The 22,077-nt window shown below is 40.2% G+C and overlaps 2 protein-coding genes across 4 annotated transcripts in view; both read left to right on the top strand.

Annotated features, from left to right (window-relative positions):
* The window catches only part of fkbp1b (FKBP prolyl isomerase 1B), a 7,727-nt gene extending 1,849 nt beyond the window's left edge, over nucleotides 1-5,878 (top strand). Inside the window, exons 3-4 of the mRNA XM_032543545.1 lie at nucleotides 4,278-4,390; nucleotides 5,076-5,878. Of these exons, the coding sequence (XP_032399436.1) occupies nucleotides 4,278-4,390; nucleotides 5,076-5,204 (242 nt within the window). The 3' untranslated portion in view covers nucleotides 5,205-5,878. The remainder of the gene's footprint in view (nucleotides 1-4,277; nucleotides 4,391-5,075) is intronic.
* A 273-nt stretch (nucleotides 5,879-6,151) lies between these two features.
* The window catches only part of mmut (methylmalonyl CoA mutase), a 34,592-nt gene continuing 18,666 nt past the window's right edge, over nucleotides 6,152-22,077 (top strand). For 2 of the 3 annotated variants that reach the window (XR_004336215.1, XM_032543139.1), the window contains exons 1-11: nucleotides 6,411-6,434; nucleotides 7,703-8,135; nucleotides 8,790-9,157; nucleotides 10,074-10,231; nucleotides 14,403-14,574; nucleotides 14,683-14,931; nucleotides 15,205-15,316; nucleotides 16,813-16,928; nucleotides 17,830-17,945; nucleotides 19,640-19,771; nucleotides 20,886-21,033. Coding sequence is in view for 2 of the 3 variants with exons in the window: in XM_032543139.1 (XP_032399030.1) it covers nucleotides 6,426-6,434; nucleotides 7,703-8,135; nucleotides 8,790-9,157; nucleotides 10,074-10,231; nucleotides 14,403-14,574; nucleotides 14,683-14,931; nucleotides 15,205-15,316; nucleotides 16,813-16,928; nucleotides 17,830-17,945; nucleotides 19,640-19,771; nucleotides 20,886-21,033 (2,013 nt within the window). In the remaining variant the exon portion in view is untranslated. Of the gene's footprint in view, nucleotides 6,363-6,410; nucleotides 6,435-7,702; nucleotides 8,136-8,789; nucleotides 9,158-10,073; nucleotides 10,232-14,402; nucleotides 14,575-14,682; nucleotides 14,932-15,204; nucleotides 15,317-16,812; nucleotides 16,929-17,829; nucleotides 17,946-19,639; nucleotides 19,772-20,885; nucleotides 21,034-22,077 lie in introns of those variants that run through there. The other variant, XM_032543141.1, reaches the window with a different exon arrangement.

The following is a 22,077-nucleotide window of genomic DNA, read 5'->3' as shown; positions in this document are numbered from 1 at the left end:
GTGTGTGTGTGTGTGTGTGTGTGTGTGTGTGTGATAGTCAAGCCAACACTGGTAAACAAATGTTGTGTTCTATGTAGAACAGTGGAAAAAGTAACCTGATTTCACACTTTGCCTGGTGGTGCTGTTTCCCTCTACCTTCCATTATTTGGTTAGTACTTTAGCAAAAGCAGGTAATAAGTTTTAGTCTCCATCTGCACCTCAACCCCACTCTAAGGTTATACTTATTGTGGACCCTGTGCTACATTGTCACAATCCCGTCATGACATGCGGTCTTTTAAAGGCAGAGCTGCACGCCAAATGAAAATAAGACCTAAGAAATAAAGAAATTAGAGCATTTGTATTGTAATAAGTAGTGTTAGACACAGAAAGCCTTGTATGCAGTGCACATGTAAGCAAGTTTCATATCAATAAAGTATTTCTCACTTTATTTTGATTTCATTCACATGTGTTGTGTGTTGGTTAACAGAACAAAAGTAATCCTAGAACACACACAGATTAAATATCTGTCTATTTTGGGAAATCCCTATTAATTGGTATTAACTGTTCAGCCAGTGTGTGTTAGTTACCCGGGAATTTGTATGAAACTGATGAGGATTTAAGATTACATAAATAACGTTTTGGGTCAGTAGGCTGTAATAAATACAGACAGTAACCCACATTTGTTTTATTTTAAAAGCTGAAATACAAGATTAGTGCAAGATCTGATAAAGAGGTAGTACTGGTTATAGAGGTTAGCTGTAGATCTGGGACCTACTGCAGGCCTGTCCAAGTCCATCCAGCTGGCTGTTGGTGCAAAACCACAGACTTCCCCCTCCACTGCACCCTGCACTGGTGTTAGTTTTCCAGATAGCAGAGCTAAGAGAAACAGTAAGAGAGGGAGAGAGTGATGTCCCAATACATAATGAGATTGGAGACCCATCCTGTTTCAGCATTTACCGTTAGGGAGCCCCATTCTCACAGAGACTCTCTCTCTCACTCGCTCACTGCTGTTCCTTTTTAATCCTCACTTGCACCTTTGGGATTTTAAACATGCAGACAGACACACACATGCCAGAGCACATAGACACACAGATATAGGAGTGCCCCCCCCCCCTTCTTTTGACTCTAGAGAGAGTTGTGGTTGGGCTCTGGCTTGGACAAAAATAATTAGAAAAACTGCTCACTCTTTCACACACATTCTTGTTTTCCTTCATGCCTGGCTGCCAGTCTGTGCACAGAGCAGCTCTGTCAGCAGCACACCTCAGAGCAGGGTTGCAAAGACAAGCAGTCTGGTGTGTAAATGTATAGGACTGTCATAAAATGGTAAAGTGCCCGATTTGAGGGCAGATCAAATATATAAAGAGCTGATATGGGCTTCCATCCCCTGTTTTTGCCCCCAGCTGATCCAGCAATCCTGCAATCACAAGCTCATTTCCCTGTCAGGCTCTCACTGGAGCAGCCTGTGGGTTTCTGTGATCAATGAAGTATAGCACTAGGCTGTGATGATAAATGGCCTTGTCTCCACTGACAAGACGCATGAGCTTTGGGAGCAACAGGCTTATCAGATATGATGTCATGCCTAAATGTGAACGTCATTCCTTACCATGTTTGAGCTCCACACTTCACCGCGAAACGTGCTGAAGCAGAGTCCTAATAGCCCTCGCCTTGGTGTGGGACACAGAAATAGAGACTGAAACACGGGGTTGTATGTCAGTAGATGCCAAACTCGCCTTTCAAGGAGAATGTTGTGATTGAATGTGGGAAGTGTTCAATCCAGACATTGTGGAGTTACAGAAAGCAAGAAAAGAGTTTGACTTCTAACAGCTTGTATTTTGATAGAGTAGGCACAAGATCTCCTTGTAGTGCCCTGAAAGAAAAGATGGGAGAGGGATTTGAGGAGAAATATTACAGCAGTGTTATAGCACATTAGTAATTATCCCCATATCTTGTCCAGTATGGACTCTTGATAGGATCAGAACAACCTTTAAGCCACTGCTGAGGATCATTTTCAGGCTCTCCGTGATGCAGCAGTGAATTTGCTATTTATTGTTTTTTTTTCTGAAAAAGAACTCCTAGTAATGCATCACACCTACTCCCAGTTTCTCACAATTGACATATTAATGAAGCATGTGCAAGATTTTACTCTTTCCATTGAGACGTGCGTGCTTGCAGCTGTGAAACGCGGCAACACATAAAAGTTTGTCGTAGACGGATAGCTTTACATGCATCTCATTTCATCCACACTTGGGCCAGGCGGGGGTTGTTGTTGTGCTGGCCACCGTCCTAGACGAGAGTGAGACCAGATACAGGAAACTGAGTAAAAATAACCCCACCCCTGTGGGCCACAGATTTTTGCAGATCTAGCCAGAGCATTACCAAGTGCAAGCCTTTTTTTTATGAGGAGAGAGTCTGGGAGTCCGCCTCGGAAGTGCACTGCGACTTTTTGCAGAGACCCCACCCATGCTTAGCTGTTCAAAGAGTGATAACGGAGCACTGATACAAGGGCGGTGTTGAAGCAGTTTTGGATGTTTTTGCTTCCCTGCAAGATACAGGCAGCCATGAGTGAAATGTCTATGCACCTGTTTAGCCTTGCTGTCTTTATGTATATTGTAGCATAGAACATTACGCAATGCATCACCATGCTATAACTCAGTGAAATATTTGAATCGTCATCTCTTTTTAGAGCAATACTGCGTTATATTTGCTTCCACAGGAAATAAAGAGATTGTGGTGTTTTCTTCATTGTTTTTTTTTCCCCTTTCTCAATCTGGTTTTAGCCAGTTGCCAGTGTGTACCACAGTCCCTGTTGCTGGTAACCCCTCTGCTGGCTGATGCTGCCTCCAGTACAATTGGAGTTGTTATTTGCTTTTTTTGTAGCGTAACATGGAGGAGCCTTTACAATAGGGTGTTACGTTTTCTGGGTAGGCTTTTACACCAGCAGCCTCAACCAACCAGTAGGACTAATTAGTGCAACGCTCAGGATATGATCCCTCACTGGCTTCCCACCTGTGAACATTGCCTCTCTGTGTTTCCTAGCAAGTTGCAGCCACCGCTGCCAGAAACTGAATCCGCGACTCTGCGGTTGACGCATGAAGGTTTTACCTCTCTGCTACTTGAATGCCCTGCAGCAGGTGGTATTCGCCTTGGTGTGTGCACTCGATCACTCCATGGCTGGACCGAGCCCAATCCAGTGTTGGACATACTAAGTTTAGGGGGAATGAAACGGGAGAAGCAGTACAGTATCAACATTCATATGACTAGATGACTTCAGTGAGCACACAACTTTAAATGCCAAGTATTAACACTTTTTGAACTACGACAGAGGAAGATAAATCAAAGGACAATTACAGGGCAACCTTCAAAAATGCAAGTGGAAATTGTGGAAAGTTTTAGCTTGAAGCTACTTTGGCTCACTGCAGCACCACTGTAAACTAGTTTTAAAAAAGTTAACCATTCATATTAGGGTTGGGCATTAGGGATACAATCTTCAATCATAGTATATGTCTTTTTATCGCCTACAGTTAGATATCACTTGTTCCTCATACGTTAGTGCACAGAAAATAATAAACTGTCTTGTTGATTTGCTCTCTTAGACGTCGAAGAGTGTCAGAAAGTTCACTTGAGTTATCAGAGTAACTCGACATCGCTTTAAATGGCAGCTTGGATTCCCTCAAGTGGTAGTGGCAAGGGGGAGTCACAGTGGGCTTGTTAAACTGACGGATGAAGTGGGGCCAGTGCCTTTAGTAGTGTTTAATGGCCCCAGTGTTATTATCATGTCTGAACGGTCAGTCAGCGTTCTGAAGGAGCGCAGTCCTGCACCGCTCTGCCTTTGTTACCCTCTCCTCCCCGTGGTCTAGATACAGGCAAGACACGGCCTAGTTAACGTTAAAAATAATCCACTAAACCAGGCCAGTGCTTCCTCATTCGCATTCCCTTTGTTCATTTACGTAATTGAAACAGACCCAAGATCCTGATAAGAGTCCTCAGACTGGAGCCAGAATGACTTTTATTCCTTTAATCTTAAAATGCCTCTTACAAAACATTAGCTCCATGAGGAAAGGGCGTGCATTGATCTGGCATCACACTGTGATAAGTGACGATAATGAATTAAGATTAGGGACAGTACTACTACTAGAATATAGCTACAGAGATGTGAAAAAACTAGTAATTAAGTGAGTAAGTATAAATGAGTGTGTGCTTTGTCTTTATTTATTTTTATATCAGATGATTATGGGTAGCTTCTTAACCAGATGCTCCACTACTCTCTGAATGTTGTTAATGTTGTTTCTCTGTGGCAGGTATGCTGCAGAATGGGAAGAAGTTTGACTCTTCCCGAGACAGGAACAAGCCCTTTAAGTTCAAGATTGGACGGAGTGAGGTCATTAGGGGCTGGGAGGAAGGTGTAGCACAGGTAAGAGGGAATGCAAAGGCAGATTGAATTAAATGGCTGATTACTACTGTTATTCTATATTTTTGATTGGATCATATCAACCAGTTGGTTACTGCTCTTATTCATATCAAACTTGTAGTGTTCTGTAATGATACATGAAACGACACATTTGATGCCTATATGTAGTGGTATAACATGGGAATCACTGTATTGTAAGAAACTACCAGACTTGATCCTTTTTGCAATGTCTGTGTTTCATTTTTTTTCGTCGTTGGGGTTTAAATGTCTAGCGACAGGAATGTGTAAATGTTTGGCTACCAAGTTTCAGACCTTGAACGTAGGATTATCCCTTAGGATCTCAGAACGCACTAATGTCACCCAAACAAAAAGCGGTGCATGAAATTGTATTGTCATTAATTAAAAAAAAAAGACAGCGTTAGCTATGATGCATTTCTTCTCTAAAATGTTTTTTTTGGGTCTTTTTTTAGGGACATATTTAGGTCTTTATTTTCACGAGACAGAGGAGTAAATCTATATGTACTGTATGTGCGCTCGCTCTACCAACTGGGCTAACCCAGCCAAACATTTTATACTCTTTTATACTGAAATGAACAGAAACCAGTGGTGTGTAGGGCTTTTAAAACAGCATAAAAAAGAGCATCAGCAGCATACTCATCCATGTTTTCCTTTTTCTCCTTTGCTTCAGATGAGCCTGGGCCAGAGGGCAAAAATCACCTGCACACCAGATATGGCTTATGGAGTGACAGGCCACCCTGGGGTCATCCCCCCGAACGCCACACTTATATTTGATGTGGAACTGCTCAAGCTGGAGTGATGCTCTGAGGTGAAATACGAAGGGTGAAGCCTAATGAGGCGGAGGTCGTCACAACCTGTTTCTACAGGGAGACCATACTTGGCTGCTGCCTCCCACCATCCACCCACTCTTCTTTGATTTCTACAGTCTTCTATAGTTCAATATTTAAATGTATCCACTGCCGTATTTGTTGCCATTTTGTCATAATAGATCCTGCAAGATAGATTTCACATCATGCAAGACTTTTTCACTCACACCACAGTTTGGTTTCTGTTTGTTAGTCAGAGATGCTATTTTGTTTGACTGCATTGAAAGTTGTACATTTTGTTGAGCCATGAGGAAATCATTCATCAAGATAACAAGACATACAACATTGCAATCAAAACATATAATGCCTTACAGTTTCAACAGCAGAGGACGGGTACTTATGTTGAAAGTACATCTTTTCTGCTCTGTATCTTAACTGGGCATTACATACCACTGTCTGCCACTTTGATAAAGGTTTGTCCTGCTGAATGCTCTGAATGATGTTGCTATGTGTAGTATATTTTATATCCCTCATAAATATGTACTGCAAGTGTACCCAATCAAATCTAACCCAATCCAATACTGTACAGAACTCAATGAGAGCCATTACTACTATGATCGTTTATTGACCAACTCTTGAATAAAAATGGCCTGTATTGCGTTGAGAAGTCTGAGTCCTGTGTGTGATTTGTGAGTGAGCAATTAGCTATAAGTAATAATTACAAGAATACAACATGATTTATAGTATATTTGAAATTGACAGCATGTATTTCAGGGGTTTCTCCAGCAACATCACCTCCTAGTGGCAGATTTTATGTAATTGCACTATGGCTGCGTCTAATAAAGTACACTGTGATTAATATTATCCATCCTCCAAAGTTAATGGGCTGAACAAACTTCACTAACATTGTGTAATATTAAATAACACATTATTGGAATATCAAATAGTACTGTAATAACAATTGCTGACATTGCTTATCTCTACTAAATGATCAACAACAATCTTGAATGTAATATTTACTTCCAGGGTCCTAGGTCAAAGTTTACCGATTGACGGTAGCACGCTATTGGCTGACTGGCAATGTTATGAAATTTCATTGGTTGACGGACACACGCCTTTTATCAATCTGAAAGAACACAACAGACGCCAAGGTCAGGAAATGATGTTAAAATATGTCAAATGTGTGCTATAAAATGTAGTTACCTGTCTACAAAATGTCTAATGTGAGCGGACATCCATTTGGTTTCTTAAACGAATGCTAACAGTTCAAGCTAGCACTCACAGTTAGCTATCTAGCTACTTAGCTATCTAGCTACCTAGCTAGCAGTGCTCAGCAGCGCAGCTGTAGCTAAAGTGGCATTAGCTTACTTAGCGTTATGTCAATATTAACTTGCACGTTTCCATAGTCGTTCATATGGATTTAATCATCCTATGCCTTTATGACTTTATCAAAAGACATTTACATATTTGGCTAGTTCTAGTTTAGCTAACGTTAGCTGACAATGCTAAACTAGCTAATGTTAACGTTGTTGCTGTCAAATGTTACAACAATGTCATCTGTCCAGTGTCAATATCCCATGCTAGCCTAGCTTAGGATGTACCTACCTGCACTAATTATTTTCAATATAACTTACAGACTGAGTGGTACGTGTCAGCTTTACGTTAACGTTATAGATAGCCTACCATAATTGAGCTATTGAGCATGATATTACCATTAGCTAAACTTGTTTTTTGTCTGTCAAAATATTGAATTGTTATTTTTTTACAACCACAACTTTGTGGTTTTATATGCTACTGGTTGGCAAAACAAAGGTAACTGCAAAGGGTGTCAGCATTAGAAAGCAGGAAACCAAGACTAAAAGGTCTCATTGTAAGATGATGAGGCTTGGTGGATAATATCAATGCTTAAAAAGCGATTGTTTTCTTAATAATTTCGAAATTATAATATATTATGCACTTTTTTTTTGTCTCTTAGCTAAGTCACATTTACACAGAACATCTCCATAGAACAGGGGTCTTCAACGTTTTCCAGGCCAAGGACCCCCAAACTGATGGCGAGATGGAGCGGGGGGACCCCCTAATTATATATATTGTATAAAATTGTGTTATATCAAACTGGTCCTATAGTGCCATGTGTGCATTGATGACTGAAAGACATCTTCTGCCTCCATTTATCTGTTTACCACAGTGTGTTGAATTCAAGTTAATGTGGATTTAAAGACATTTCAATTAGTGGAAAAAATTGCAGGGGGGGGGGGAATATAAAAAAAAAGTGTAATCAACCAAAACTTTCGCAACCCCCATGCAGTACCTCCGCGGACCCCCTAGGGGTCGCGGACCCCCTGTTGAAGACCCCTGCCATAGAAGATGAAATATGATTCACTGGTGTTTTATCCATGTGTACTGGCATCACTAACTCGCTCCTAACCATGCTTACATTAAACCATCACAAGTATTTTCACCTTTATTTGTCCCTTTGTGTCTACCTCAGGGGATTCATGTCCGTCTGATTGAGTCAACATTAAGCATGCTGACTGCACAGAGGGCATGTGCAGCGATGGCTGCCCGGCGCCTGGTTAGAGCTTCTTTCTCCTCAGCACACACACACCGCTCTCTGATCCACACTTCCACATCACGCAAGGACCAGGATGAGTTGCATCCAGAATGGGCCAGTCTGGCTAAGAAACAGCTGAAGGGGAAGAACCCGGAAGATCTGATCTGGCGCACGCCTGAGGGACTCAACATCAAGCCTGTGTACACCAAAGCAGACTCAGTTGACAGGCCAGATGAGTTGCCAGGAGTATTTCCCTACACTAGGGGGCCCTATCCTACCATGTACACGTACAGACCTTGGACTATTAGGCAGTACGCTGGCTTTAGCACTGTGGAGGAGAGCAACAAGTTCTACAGAGATAACATTAAAGGTAGATTTTGCCCTTACTCTCACTAACTTCTGCACCACTTTGATTGTCCATTAACATTTTCCTATCCCATCTTGGCAGAATTAGTGTTTCGTTCACACAATTTTCGACATCATGTACCTGGAACACATTTGAACCCTACTAAAAGTCACTGGCTTTAGGCTGTTACGTCTCCCTAGGACTTGACAGTTTAGCTATATATTCTGTTATATACTACACATAATCAAGCAGACTTTGTAGTAGTGCAAATTTGAGAGAGAATATATTGCACTCCACACTGGCTGTGAAATGCATTATTATACTGGAGCCTTCAGGTTGAATTGCACTGAATAGAAGATGGAAAGACTATATAAATATTGATATAAATAAGATGACAGTGGCATTTTAAGGTCACATTTGTGACATACAAATTATGTACTTATGAGTAAGATCAGAAACTGCATGAAGAGTTTTAACCTTCTAGAAGGTCACGAAAGCGTTTATTCTGGTTGGCTCAAGCCAAAATAGTTGAGCATATTGGCAGAGTAAATAGTGGATTTCAAGTTGAAGTCTTGAAATTTATTTTGCTATCTGCTCCAATTTATGACCCTTCCCGTTACATATCTCCATTTTCCTCATAGGCTCTAATCCACTATCTCTTTTGCTCTTTTATGTCAGCTGGACAGCAAGGTCTGTCCGTGGCTTTTGACCTGCCGACGCACCGCGGGTATGACTCCGACAACCCCAGAGTCCACGGAGATGTCGGCATGGCTGGAGTTGCTATAGACACAGTTGAAGACATGAAGATGCTCTTCGATGGAATCCCACTGGAGAAGATGTCCGTTTCAATGACTATGAATGGAGCAGTGATCCCTGTGTTGGCGATGTTCATAGTGACCGGAGAGGAGCAGGGCGTGTCTAAAGCCAAACTAACTGGCACCATTCAAAATGATATCTTGAAGGAGTTTATGGTACGCAACACCTACATTTTCCCCCCGGAGCCTTCCATGCACGCCATCGCAGACATTTTTGCTTATACCTCCAAGGTAGGTCCCACTTTAGTGTTACTTAATATGTAATCTGCTTGTTTAGTGCTTACTTTATATCAGGGGTCTCAAACTCAATTTACTTGGGGGCCGCTGCAAGTAGAGTCTGGTTTGCTGGGCCGCATCAAGTATTCCAAAAAAAACCTCTATTTCCTCAAAAAAAGGCGCGGAACTGCGGTGCTTTAAACCCCTAGATCTGATATGGTTGGTGCATTTCACAACAACAGACCTCACATTGTCAAACCTAGGCATTTGCCGCAAAGGGTATTAGCTAGCTTGACACGGTTACGCCGCTGTCAGGGACTGCTACGGTACCCATAAGTGACAAGCGCAATGACAAAAAGTTTCAGAACGCGCGGGCCGCACTAACACAACTTTGATGTCAAGAAGGGGGCCACAAAATATCATCCCGCGGGCCGCAATTGGCCCCCGGGCCGCGAGTTTGAGACCCATGCTTTATATCATGTTCAGGGTTTTCCCTATACAATTATACAGTAAGGTACAGCACCCAAGCTGTTTTTGGCAGCAAAATGAATGTGAACTGTGGCAAAACACTGCCAGAAACATCAATATAAAGCATCAAACTACTTAAAACACTTTTCTCAGATCCAATGATTGTAGTTGGACTTCTTTAATAAGTTTTCTCTTTAAGCTTTCGGAGTGTTGTTTATTTATTATCTGCTCTGGCTTTCCCAACATTTCAGACACAGATATGGTGATAATAATGGTCAAAATTTATGTCAAATTGCATAACTTCTTGTATTGAAAATCATCAATCAAATAGAAAAGACCCCCTACACCCCTCTGCCAAATATTGGTTTGTCTTTAACAAACCCAGGGAAAACACTGATATTGGTAATGTTATGCTACTCATATGGCGAGTTTCACTGATTCTAATGACTCTCCATGTTTCCAGCACATGCCCAAGTTCAACTCCATATCCATCAGTGGCTACCATCTTCAGGAAGCTGGGGCCGATGCCATCCTGGAAGTAGCGTACACCATCGCTAACGGCCTGGAGTACTGCCGCACTGGTCTGAAAGCAGGCTTAACCATTGATGAGTTTGCCCCGAGGTACTAAATATTAAGATCTTAATAAATGTGGAAGGGACTAGTTTTGATTTACATATCTGTTGCTGACTGTAATGGCTGGATAATGTGTTTTTTTCAAAAATTGGATTTAATTTAAGATATTTTAACGCATCACAAAAGCTTGCAATATTAATAGTTTCATCAAGCATTAAGACAAAAAACCTCAGAATAGCTTTGAAGATAAAAAATATTGTGCGAAACTTCCTTCCTTTAGTATTGTTATTAAGGTATATTTAGATAATGTGCCCAAAACACAGTAATGAGAGTTCAATACTTAAATATTTGAAAAAAACATTTGATGAAAGCTATAGTGCGTAGTTTGTTGCCCCCGTGAGGAATACTAAGTAATGACAACAACACTGTCAGCATGTCCACGTGATACAAGCCTTCTGTGATCTAGCTCGCCCACCCCTCCCTCCTCCACGCAGTTGCTAGTAGCCATGGAGGACATGGAGGGACATGATGGCACGAAAGTCACCGGACCACACAATCTTCTGAACATAGTCATGCTGAGAAATGCACAGAGTTGTGTGGAGCTGATAGTCTTTATTAGCTTATTAGCTTGGCTTGAATGTAAAAAACGTCCATTAAAATCTAAACGTTACGTACTAAAGCTTTAAATGTAGGATGAATGCCAAGTCTGAAACTGTTTTGTACTTTAAGTTGACATTTTTGTTATATCTATCACATCTCATAATACTATCACAGTATCCACTTTCCATACTTCCTCTACAACATGCGGCCCTACCCAAAACTCAAATCCGGCCAGACATACCATCTAAATACAGTAAAAGTAACATTGCTGTTTATTATTTTAAACATACAGGTCAGAAATGATACCCTCTCTCTCTACCCTTCTATTTATTACATTATTTTAATCCATGCCTTATGCTTAAATAATTGCTTAATATACTAACGCAACCAGGCTGGATATAAGAGATACCGTAAATTGAGATATATGCTGTTGATTCATTGGGTAATGTCTTAAGTTAAAATGAAAAGTCTGATAATTGGTTTTGAGTTTTAAATATATAGATCAATAGATGACATGAGGATAAGTATTTAACCCTCATGTTGTCCTCGGGTCAAATTGACCCGTTTTCCTACATCAATGTTCTTTTTAATTACCAAAAATAACATGATTGATTCCACACAACGCTCTTTGGCAAGTACAAATCTCTACTTTCATTAATTGGTTTTATATTGAGTAAAAGTTGACATATTCCAGTCTGTGATTATCCATCAACATACTTTCCTTTAATTTTAGTCTAAATAATTCCTAATTTCTGCTTTTCTAACTCAAACATTAGGTATAATTTCCTATAAATCTATTTGATAAAGTTAATAAGTTAGTGTTACGTAGTGTTAAACGTCAAAGAAAGTGACAAACGTTGAAAAAAAAAACGTAAAAAAGGTTGAAAAAAAGAGACAAATACGTAAGAAAAAGTTGATAAGAAAAATGTCGATTAAAAAAGTGTCAACAATTTTCATTTTGATGGGAAGACAACACAACACAAGGGTTAACCAATCCCGGTGGGGGAAATTCGGTTTGAAACGGCAGCAAACTAAATACTGGAAAGCAAGCGAAGACTCGAGGGATACAAGCAATCAACCCTGACGCGTGATTCTAAGGTGTGACTTAGCTCTTTGCACCACCAGTGTCAGTAGATGGTGTCGCTGTATTTGAAAGAGCCCACTTTACCTTCACACATGTTCCCTTTTAAGCAGGAGCCTGTGCTGTCAATCAATAACTACCCAGTTCAGTTTCACGCACTCGCTAACTGAAAAGCCTTGTTCACGACAGAATTCTCAAGTACGTACACGCTACTACCGATACTAGTACTACTAATACACAATTTTTTGTCGTCCATGATGTTGGTCCTTATTACTATTTCGATGCCACTGTGCATGTTTGACTAATGCATATTAGCTACAGCCAGATTTAATCAAACCAATACCTTCTTCTTTATTAGTTGAAACACCAGATGGGACCCACTGACTGAATCAGCCAGATGGAAAGGCTGCTAGTCAAATCAAAGCATTTAAATACTAATTTATACAAATACATACAATTGCACCCAACACAAAGTGGGTAATATAGATGTTATAGCCAACATTTTAGCTGTCTACTTGTTTCTACAGGGACTGAACAAATTGCAATACGTTCTTGCTGTTATCCATAATGCTTCTTTTTTTATGTAATTCTCTTGGGCTCCATTGACTCCATTGTTTCTGTTCATTTTGAACTAAATGATCTTTAATGCTGCTGTAGACAGAAGACTGTTCTTTTCAGTCAATTACACAGCTGCTCCACTTCAGCAACCCTGCCCTCTGTCCAATTCTTGTTCCTTATGTTCCTTGCGTACTCCCATTATCTCCTCTTCATGCCATTACTCGGAAAATAGCGGAGGTATGTGTGGATGGATGCAATCACCACATCCTGATGGCCCAGTCCAGCCTAACCTTTTCCACATAATGGCTTCATAGACAGGCCTGATAGACAGCCACTCTGAATCAATAGAGATGTCGCTCTATTGTGTAAAATAGAATGGTTTCCGCCCAAAGCTATTACCTCTTTTTGTTCCGCAAGCCTTCCTGCGCCCATGTCGTTTAAATAGCAAATGCACCTGCGCCCATCTTTGCGCCCATGGACGTGCTGGTCTCACGGTAAGGTGTGTTTAGTGAATTCTGGGTGTATTATCTTGAAACAGCAGAAAGAGATTGCGCCATTGACCAACAAAAACCTAGTCTAAAGTCAACAGTGGAGCATTTCATTGTTATTTTAACAGCGCAATAGTAAAATGTGCCTAGGCTGCACACACAGGGCAGAGCAGCCGCTCACAAACACATGCAAAAGATAATAATAAAAACATTATGTTGCAAGTGTACCATCATGATAGCAATGTGCCAAGGTACAAACGTGTCTGCTTTCAAAGGGAATGTTAGATGACACTCTTATTGCATGGTACAACCCAAAACACGCCTGACGTAATGAAGACACTAAGTACAACCCTTTTGAACCGTGCGCCCTGCACACGGACCCTAGCAAAAGTGGATTTGGACACGCCCTAAACGCACCTGTGCCATGCGCTTCACACCACACGCTTAGATCGTTAGAATAGGTCCCGTAGTGTTAAAATTGTGACTGTGACATCATTCTTTTGGACTATTTTTGGTCTTATTAGGTTTTTGGAGCAAGACGAAAAGCTTCTACAGGAAAGTAAAAGGCTGGAGGTTGGAAGTTTGTATCTTTTCTTAAGCCACATACTATATCAGTTGTCCTTCCCTCTAAGCAATATGCATTATTTTATTTGATATGCTGTAAAACGTGAAAAAACAGGTGTTGAAATTCCACATGATGAATTCCCATTTTATAAGTAGACTGTTAATCATTGTTTGAGAGTTTAAAATCGTATTCATACACATTGACCGGTTGAATTTCTTTTGTATGAGTGGATAACATATACATAACATGTATTTTTTTATTAGAATCATAGTATCATATATACTGAGCAGGACATTTGCGGTTAAAAAATAAACTTGTTGGTGCTGCCTGGAGCACCATCCATTTTAGATATCATATACACCAATACAAGATATCTGCAATGAAATAATATCCGCCAATTTATCATTCAAGCTCTAGTGCAGTAACCCAAATGAGACACTAAGATACGTGGGTTGCCTTCTTATTGAAGACCATATTAGTTTGCATTGTCTGCCATTAAATGTGAAAGGTTGCAGTACCCCGAACATTGTCTCACCCTTAAACTAACTTAACTTAAACTTAAGTTTTTTTTTGCGTTTTTTTTGTCGGAATGACCATTTATTTAAACCTCTGGCACTGGACAGGCTGCTTGCTTCCATTTTCTACCATCTATTTTCAGTAATTGTGGAAGTCATTACTGGGTGAAGCCTGTGACTGGATCTGGTTGTTAGGATACTGAAGGCATAATGAAACAAAGCTTAATCAGTTCTTTTCACATAAATACTGTCTAATTCTAATTGTAGATACTCTAATTGTGGTGATGATGTGTCATGATGTGTTGTGCTTGCTTCTACAAATGGACTCTGATTTCTATTTTGTGCAGAATTGCTCTCATTTTCAATTTTCGGTTCATTTTAATAATGGACTACATGTCATTTGTCTGGTCAGGTTGTCCTTCTTCTGGGGTATTGGGATGAATTTCTACATGGAAATTGCCAAGCTGAGGGCGGGCAGGAGGTTGTGGTCCACGCTCATTAAAGAGAACTTTCAGCCTAAGAACGCCAAGTCTCTGCTCCTCCGCACACACTGCCAGACTTCAGGCTGGTCTCTCACCGAACAAGTAAATACAAGCCAGAGTTTGAAAGTCCTTTAAAATGTACAGAGAAACTCACACATGTCAAATGAGCAAATGGTGATTAGAACTTTCCCCTGTGAACCCTCCTCTAAGGATCCGTACAACAACGTGGTCCGCACAGTGATCGAGGCCATGGCGGCTGTGTTCGGGGGGACCCAGTCTCTCCACACCAACTCGTTCGATGAAGCTCTGGGCTTGCCCACAGTGAAGAGCGCTCGCATCGCCAGGAACACTCAGATCATCATCCAGGAGGAGTCGGGCATCCCCAAAGTAGCAGATCCCTGGGGGGGCTCACACATGATGGAGGCTCTCACGGATGACGTCTATAATAAAGCTTTGAAGGTTTGTCATGGGGACCAATGGGCAACAGCCTCGACTTCCTTCCAGAGTAATCAGTCATGTTTTAATTTAGTTTATTATTATTTTACTCTGTCCATTTTCTTTTTGTCCAAAATTCAATTTAAATATACAGCAAAGGGCTAATTACTTTAATTATTGAGAACTTTAGTTCTGGTCTTGTGAGCTAAATGTCATTATACACAAAGTGAAATGTCTACAGAAGTAATCCACCATCATTGAGTTACTCTTTGACAAGCTGTGTTTTCCTTTGTATAGTTCATAAAAGAAATTGAAGAGCTGGGAGGCATGGCCAGAGCTGTGGCGGAGGGCATTCCCAAACTTCGTATTGAGGAATGTGCTGCTCGCAGACAGGCCCGCATTGACTCAGGTAACGTATCAATATATTGTAAGGTTATTTGTCTTTAAGCCTCTCATGCTTTGATCTTTTTAGCTTCTTCCTCTGCCTCAAGCAGTAAAAGCTCTCTATCTCTTAAATCACCAGAGCTTCCAATCAATTGTCAAGGTTTCAGTTTTGGTATCAAGTGAAACGCCTGATATGGTCACATATCTTTTTTTTTTCAATCAGTTTATTGATCCCCAATGGGGAAATTACAATTTACACTCTGTGTCCACACTTTGTTAGTAATCACACACAGTCCTGAACTACAGACACACACATGCTCAGGATCTATACATGCACTGATGGAGAGATGTCAGAGTGATTTGGTATGAAAATATTTATATCATTGTCTTAATGTGCGATGATAGGTCTAACTGTGTTAGATCAACTTTTTCTTGGTCTTGTTTGTCTTTTTTAAAGAGTACCTTCATAGTCAGAGAAGCCTGCTTTTGTTGATTTTCTCAATGCAACATCTCTTTTCTTCTACCCCAAAAACAGTGGACCTAACATATTTAAAAGAAATGCAAGTGAAAAGGGTTTTGTGTGGCAGGGCACCTTTTAAGACTTTTTAATTCTTGAAAAAACGTTCAAAAATTGACAATAATTTGGAGGCTTCCCTGCATTGACTCTGAGCCCCTGTTGAAGATCTCTGCTCTACAGTTTAAATTTGGAATCCGGTAAGGTCAATGCTCTGTGTTTTAAAAGCTTTAGCGTGGAGTTAGCCTTTCATTGAGTCAGATAAGATTACTTTCTAAATTCATGATGAAATAATGGTAAACTTTAGCATTACAAGGATTCACTTGTGTCCTGCATTCAGTAGTAGCGCCCTATTTCAAGTTTGAATTGAGCTGAACTGGAGCATAATACTAGGTCTGCAGCTCTGGTCTTTAAAAGGCTGATCCTGTCACTGAACCCTCAACCCCAACACGTGCCTTGTTAGACCCCAAAACATGGATAGGAAAGCAGCTCACACAAGATGGTGCCATGTTGTTAAATCCCATGATGACAGAAACGAGTGCAAGGAAATGAACAGAACCTTCACAGGCTGTGGAGCTTTCCTCCATAATCCCCCTGATGCCTCTTCTCATTGATATTCATTGGCTTTCTGATCCACCCTCACTGTACATCGTTCTTGCTGACATTTGTTTTCACTTCTGATGGACCTTGAATTCTGATTGACCACGTTGGGCTCTCAGATCATTTTTACACGGCTCCTACATTTTGATTTATCCAGAAGAGAGTAAAGGATATTTGCACAGTTAGTAGTGGGGAATAACATCAATAATTCAAATATTTAGAGATACTTTCCTTTCTGAAGATGTCTGTTTTCTACGTCTTCACTTTTGTTTTTCTAAAGGTTCCTTTTCTACATTGGATATCCTTGGGTAACACCCTGAAAAGTTCACAAAATGTGTGTTTAGGTGGTTACTTGTATTTTTCCCTGCTGATTCCCATTCATGCATGCTTTTTTCCATCTTCTTCAGGGTCAGAAGTCATTGTCGGGGTGAACAAGTACCGTCTGGGAAAAGAGGAGACTGTGGAGGTGTTGGCCATAGATAACAGTGTTGTACGGCAGAAACAGATTGACAAACTGAAGAAGGCTAGTGTTCCTTTGAGAATTAAAATGATAAAACACACGCACACACAAAATATCAACATTCTCTCCAGAAAATTCACATATCGATATTTGGGATTTGAAGCCCCTGCGTGTAAATAAATAATACGATAAATGTACCAAAATCCATCACACGTGTATATAAGGTGTATTTTGAAGTTATAGACTACTCCATAATCTCAAGATTTTATTTTAGTGACTGTTTTAGTCAATGCTAAAAAAACTATTTCATATATAAAGTGAAGAATGTGTTTTTAACTTTGTACCATTGTACTTGAATACAAAGAACCCCATATACGAATACTGTGAATTTATAATGTACATGAACAATAAATTACACTTGAAATTATTAGGTTATTTAATCTTTGACTTACCTTTTTCATTACCTAAATCTATATGGGTCAATTTTGACCCGTAACACCACAGACTTTACTATGGTTAATAATATTTAGTTTGATAAAAACCAAAATGCAAATCATTTTGGAGGTGTGTTTTAATATTTGTCTATTATACTCAGTTAACATAATTATCCATTGTCATCATTTGAAATATGTACATTTAAACACCTTTTAAGTGGTGGTGTATTTTAAGATCAAGGGTCCGTGGGGCCAAAAGATATTTTTAAAAGAGTGTGTACATGGAAATGAATAAAAAATATGTTAGTTATGAGGTGAAAAACAATATTGGATGATAATCATTGTTTTATGAGTACTTTGGGCTGAGTTAAATCACGGGTCACAACACATTACAAGGGTTAAACACCCATAGGATTTTTACCAGTTGACCCATGCATCTACACTGTATATAGTGAAGTATATCAATTTTGTGTTGCTAGCAGGGCAGATATCCCATGTTTATGGCATGTTGCTCCCTGGTTCTGTCGTAGGTGAGGGAGAGTCGGGACCCAGAGGCAGCGAAGAAGTGTCTGGCAGCCATTGAGGAGTGCGCCCGGACTGGGGATGGCAACCTTTTAGCCCTGGCTGTGGAGGCAGCACGAGCCAGGTCAAAAACTCCCACAGTCACTAAAATCTCTTATTGTAATGTGTAATGACCACACTTACGTCTGCACGACTTTAGCATCAAAAATTAGATGTAGTTGTCATAATGTTTGCTAAACTTTGTTTATTATATTTCACTTGGGAACCGGAGGGTCGCTGGTTCAAGTACTAATACTAACCAATATGGACCAAAGTATGGTTGGGGACTGGCAGCTGCAGGGCACTGCCCAGGTGCTCTTGAGCAAGGCACTGAACCCCCAACAGCTTGGGGCGCCTGTTGATTGACAGCTGCAGCCCTCTCACTCTGACATCTCTCCCACAGTGCATGTATAGGTGCTAAGCATGTGTGTGTATTTCAGGCCTGTGTGTAGTGAGTATTCTAACAGATTAAAAACAACAATAATTTCCCTTGCAGGATTAATAACATATAAAGATTTCTTAGATTAGCTAGAAACAAATATAGCTTTGTAATTCATGCTTGCTAAATGTCTTTTTTTTTTCTTTTTTTTTATAGCTGCCTTAATACCAAATTTAGATTTCTGTTTTATCTATTGGCAAGGCACTATTAATCTGTACTGTAGTTTTGAGCAAACTGCTTACCAAAACCAAGTTATTTAATAGTGACTGGTGAAGAAGATATTGGGATGAAAAGCAGGTCACATGGGAAATTAAGTCTTATTTCGTATAGCCCACAATATAAAATGTACTATCTGACCTGAATATGAGGCCCAGACACATGTGGATAAACTGACTATGACACTGATAGTGGTAGGCCTCCATCAAGGAAAAGAAAGATCTGACAGAGTGCACATGCTGATCACAGCCCCCTCGCTGAGAAGCCCTGGCACATGACTGAGATTACTTAACAGCACGACTCACACAATGATCTTCAACCAGCACTTCAACATAACATGCAATTTTACTTCCATTAGACCCCGAATCCATCTCAATATAATATGCTTCATGCTTTCTTATAAGTACAAATGATTCAGCAATTGACTTGCAAATCACACAGAAGTTACTTGATCATTGCTATTTTATTACACTCAGTGGAACAGTGGTATTGTGGGAAATAAGGCTAGAGTAATACATTTTTCTCCCATGTGACACAGACACTAATAAGCTTGTGGTGGTGATGTGTTAAAGGGTAACTACAGTTCTTTTTAACCTGAATGCTATTTTCCTAGTTCTTTGTGTCTAGATTGATGTGTTAAGTGTCTGACAACATTATGGAAAGGCTTTCTAAGGAGGTCGATCTTTCTGTTAAAGAGTAAGATCCTTTTTTTAAACAGGAAAACATCCGCGCAATTGCATTTGCAGAAGCCAACAGACTTCCATGTAAATAAACAGTCATTTTAGCAGCGTGAAGTACACTTCATTTAAAGTCGACAAAAAAAATAAAAGTAGGAAATTCACACAAAATATGTTGGTTCTATACACGCTAAAGTATTGCTTTTTTAAATGGAGTCTGGTGGGTTTAGTGCTAGCAATTTCAGAGCTGTTTCTGGTATATTGCATGATTATAAAAGGGCTGTTGATGGTGCAGTGGATATGACACATGCCTTCAGTGTGGGAGACCTGGGATTGATTCCTATTGCGAAGTGTAACAAGTTGAATATTGGCCGCCTTACATTATTTATCAACATAAAGTGAAAACATATTGAGGAATATGCTCTCTCTCCTTCTTTTTGTACTTAGATGTTCAGTCGGTGAAATAACTGATGCTATGAAGAAAGTGTTTGGTGAACACAAGGCCAGTACCAGGATGGTGAGCGGTGCCTACCGAAGCGAGTTTGGGGAGAATGCAGAGATTGCCGGTGCCCACAATAGGTAGAACATAAACGGAATTAGCATTTTTATATTAATTATGCACAGTGTAATTGGTTGAAGGTTCGAGCCTCCATTACCCCCAATGTTCCTGACCTGCAACAAAAGTTTGACCAGTTTATTCCTATTATCTTGACTAAACTTTTAGAAAAAGTTTTATATGTGAGTGTGTCCTTAAGCCCTCTTGAAGTGATGAAATCTGTCGGGCACTGTTTGCTTTCTGTTTGTAACAGTTCGTTGTCTAGTGGTTTTGTTCCAGATTATTTTAAAACTGCTTTTCTGAACTCTCTGCTTAAAAAACAAAAACCTGGATCCCTTTCTCCCTCAAAACTATAGACCAATTCCAAGTTCCCTTTTGTATCAAAATCCAAGCAATTTCTCTCCGCGCTGGAATATAACAACAACAACTTTCATGTGGGTTTCCGGAAGTACCACAGTACTGAGACCGCCCTGCCCAAGGTTATCAATGACCTTTCAATTAACGGCTGCTGACATGTGCTTCGTCCTTGTACTCCTGGACCTTTGACGCAATCGATTTTATTTTTCTGCTGGTAATATGCCGATGTGCTTGCTCCTTCGATGCACAGACCCTGTAATGCTGAGTTAATTTAAAGGTGCTCTGCATCCTGTGGAAATTGGGGGTAATTGAGATCCTTGGGCAGACTTCTTTTGTCTGTTTTGTCTATGGCCTGGCCAAAAACTAAATGGGATGATCTGCCCAGGTAAAGCAGGTCTACTGAGACAGTGAACAAATGAACACAAACAGGTCATAAATTCATTCGGTTTTAAAAGAAAACAGATACAAAACAATTTGGTGTATAAAAACCAATAAAAACCAACATAGTGTATGGCTTGAGGTGATGGTGCAAAGGACCCTAGGGTGAAATTCCTCCAAACCATCCCTTTTCCTTATTTTACTCGAGTTTTGAAATGTTTTCTCTTACACTGTAAGGTTTTTATACACCAACTTCTTTTGTACCTCTTTTCTTTTAAAAACCAAATTAATTTATGACATGTGTGTTTACATTGTCCTGCCTTCTGGAGCACTTAAAACTGGATATTTAAAAGTGCTCTATAAATAAAGGTTATTATTATGAATTTGTTTTTCAAATCTCAGAGTTGCGGATTTTAAGAAGCAAGAGGGCAGGAACCCTCGACTGCTGGTGGCAAAGATGGGGCAGGATGGTCACGACAGGGGTGCCAAAGTCATCGCCACAGGGTTTGCTGACCTGGGCTTTGATGTGGACATCGGGCCGCTGTTTCAGGTCAGTGTCAGATGGCAGAATGGAGTAAAATACATGCATATGACATGCATTTAAACAGTGTAGGTCAATGACTAAGATGTCAAGTAATTGTAAGTGCCCTAAATTGAAGTTAAAACATATAGTAATCATCAAAGGTAGGGAGTAAGATAGAAATTGTCTTAAATATTTTAGCTTTAGTTTATTGAGAGTGACCTACAGAAGATATGAGGTTTTGATGCTACAACATACATTGGCTCCAGAAATAGAGTCTTTAAACGCTTCAGGTGTAAAGTTATTCACCGTCAACGTGACGCCAACATGAATGGCAGTCAATGGAATGCTAACGGCAGGTGAGGGTTTGTTAGCAACCGAATGGCTCCGTAGGAATAAGCTTTACAGAGGCTCGCTTACCCCCTAGGAGCTTACAGGCTCACTCAAATGGAACAAAGGCACTGTTAATCTTATTAGTTGCACCTGTGCTTTCCCTGCTATGACTAGTTCAAATATTGCTGTAAGACAGGTCTGTAAGCAGTTTGATTGCTTTTATTTTCTGTGTTAAAGTACAATAAAACCTTTTTAGTGTAATTAATTTAACACCATCCAAAAAACATAACCCCATTTGATGATGTCATATGGGACATTAAAATGTACTCTGACCTAAGATGGCAAGACATATGGAGAGGCTCACCTCTCCATATAACACTTCATAGTGTTGCCAAGATACAAAGGGGCGTACCTGAGCTAAACTAGCACAGCCAAGGCCCCCTCTCTGACCCCAGAATGCATGACTTTGGTTTTCACATACGTATAAGAGGTAGGGACATGTTGAATAATTGGCAGTGTTTCATTGTAGCTTAATTACATGCTACAATGACACAGTCAATTGTTTTTTCTGTTCCTATTCACCCCAGTTGAACTTAGATTCCAATGCTGGATATCATATGACTGAATCAATGTAATGTCTAACATCCTGACGACTCCCCTGTCCTGAAGCTCTTCAGGATGGACCAGTCTTTTCTGTGATGGCTTCCAGTAGTACAGCTTACATCCGTATGTTACTGCAAA

The sequence above is a fragment of the Etheostoma spectabile genome, chromosome 18, assembly GCF_008692095.1.
Source record: "Etheostoma spectabile isolate EspeVRDwgs_2016 chromosome 18, UIUC_Espe_1.0, whole genome shotgun sequence".
Classification (NCBI taxonomy): Eukaryota; Metazoa; Chordata; class Actinopteri; order Perciformes; family Percidae; genus Etheostoma; species Etheostoma spectabile.
The sequence above is the reverse complement of the archived record's forward strand: the minus strand, read 5'-3'. Positions and strand labels throughout refer to the sequence as shown.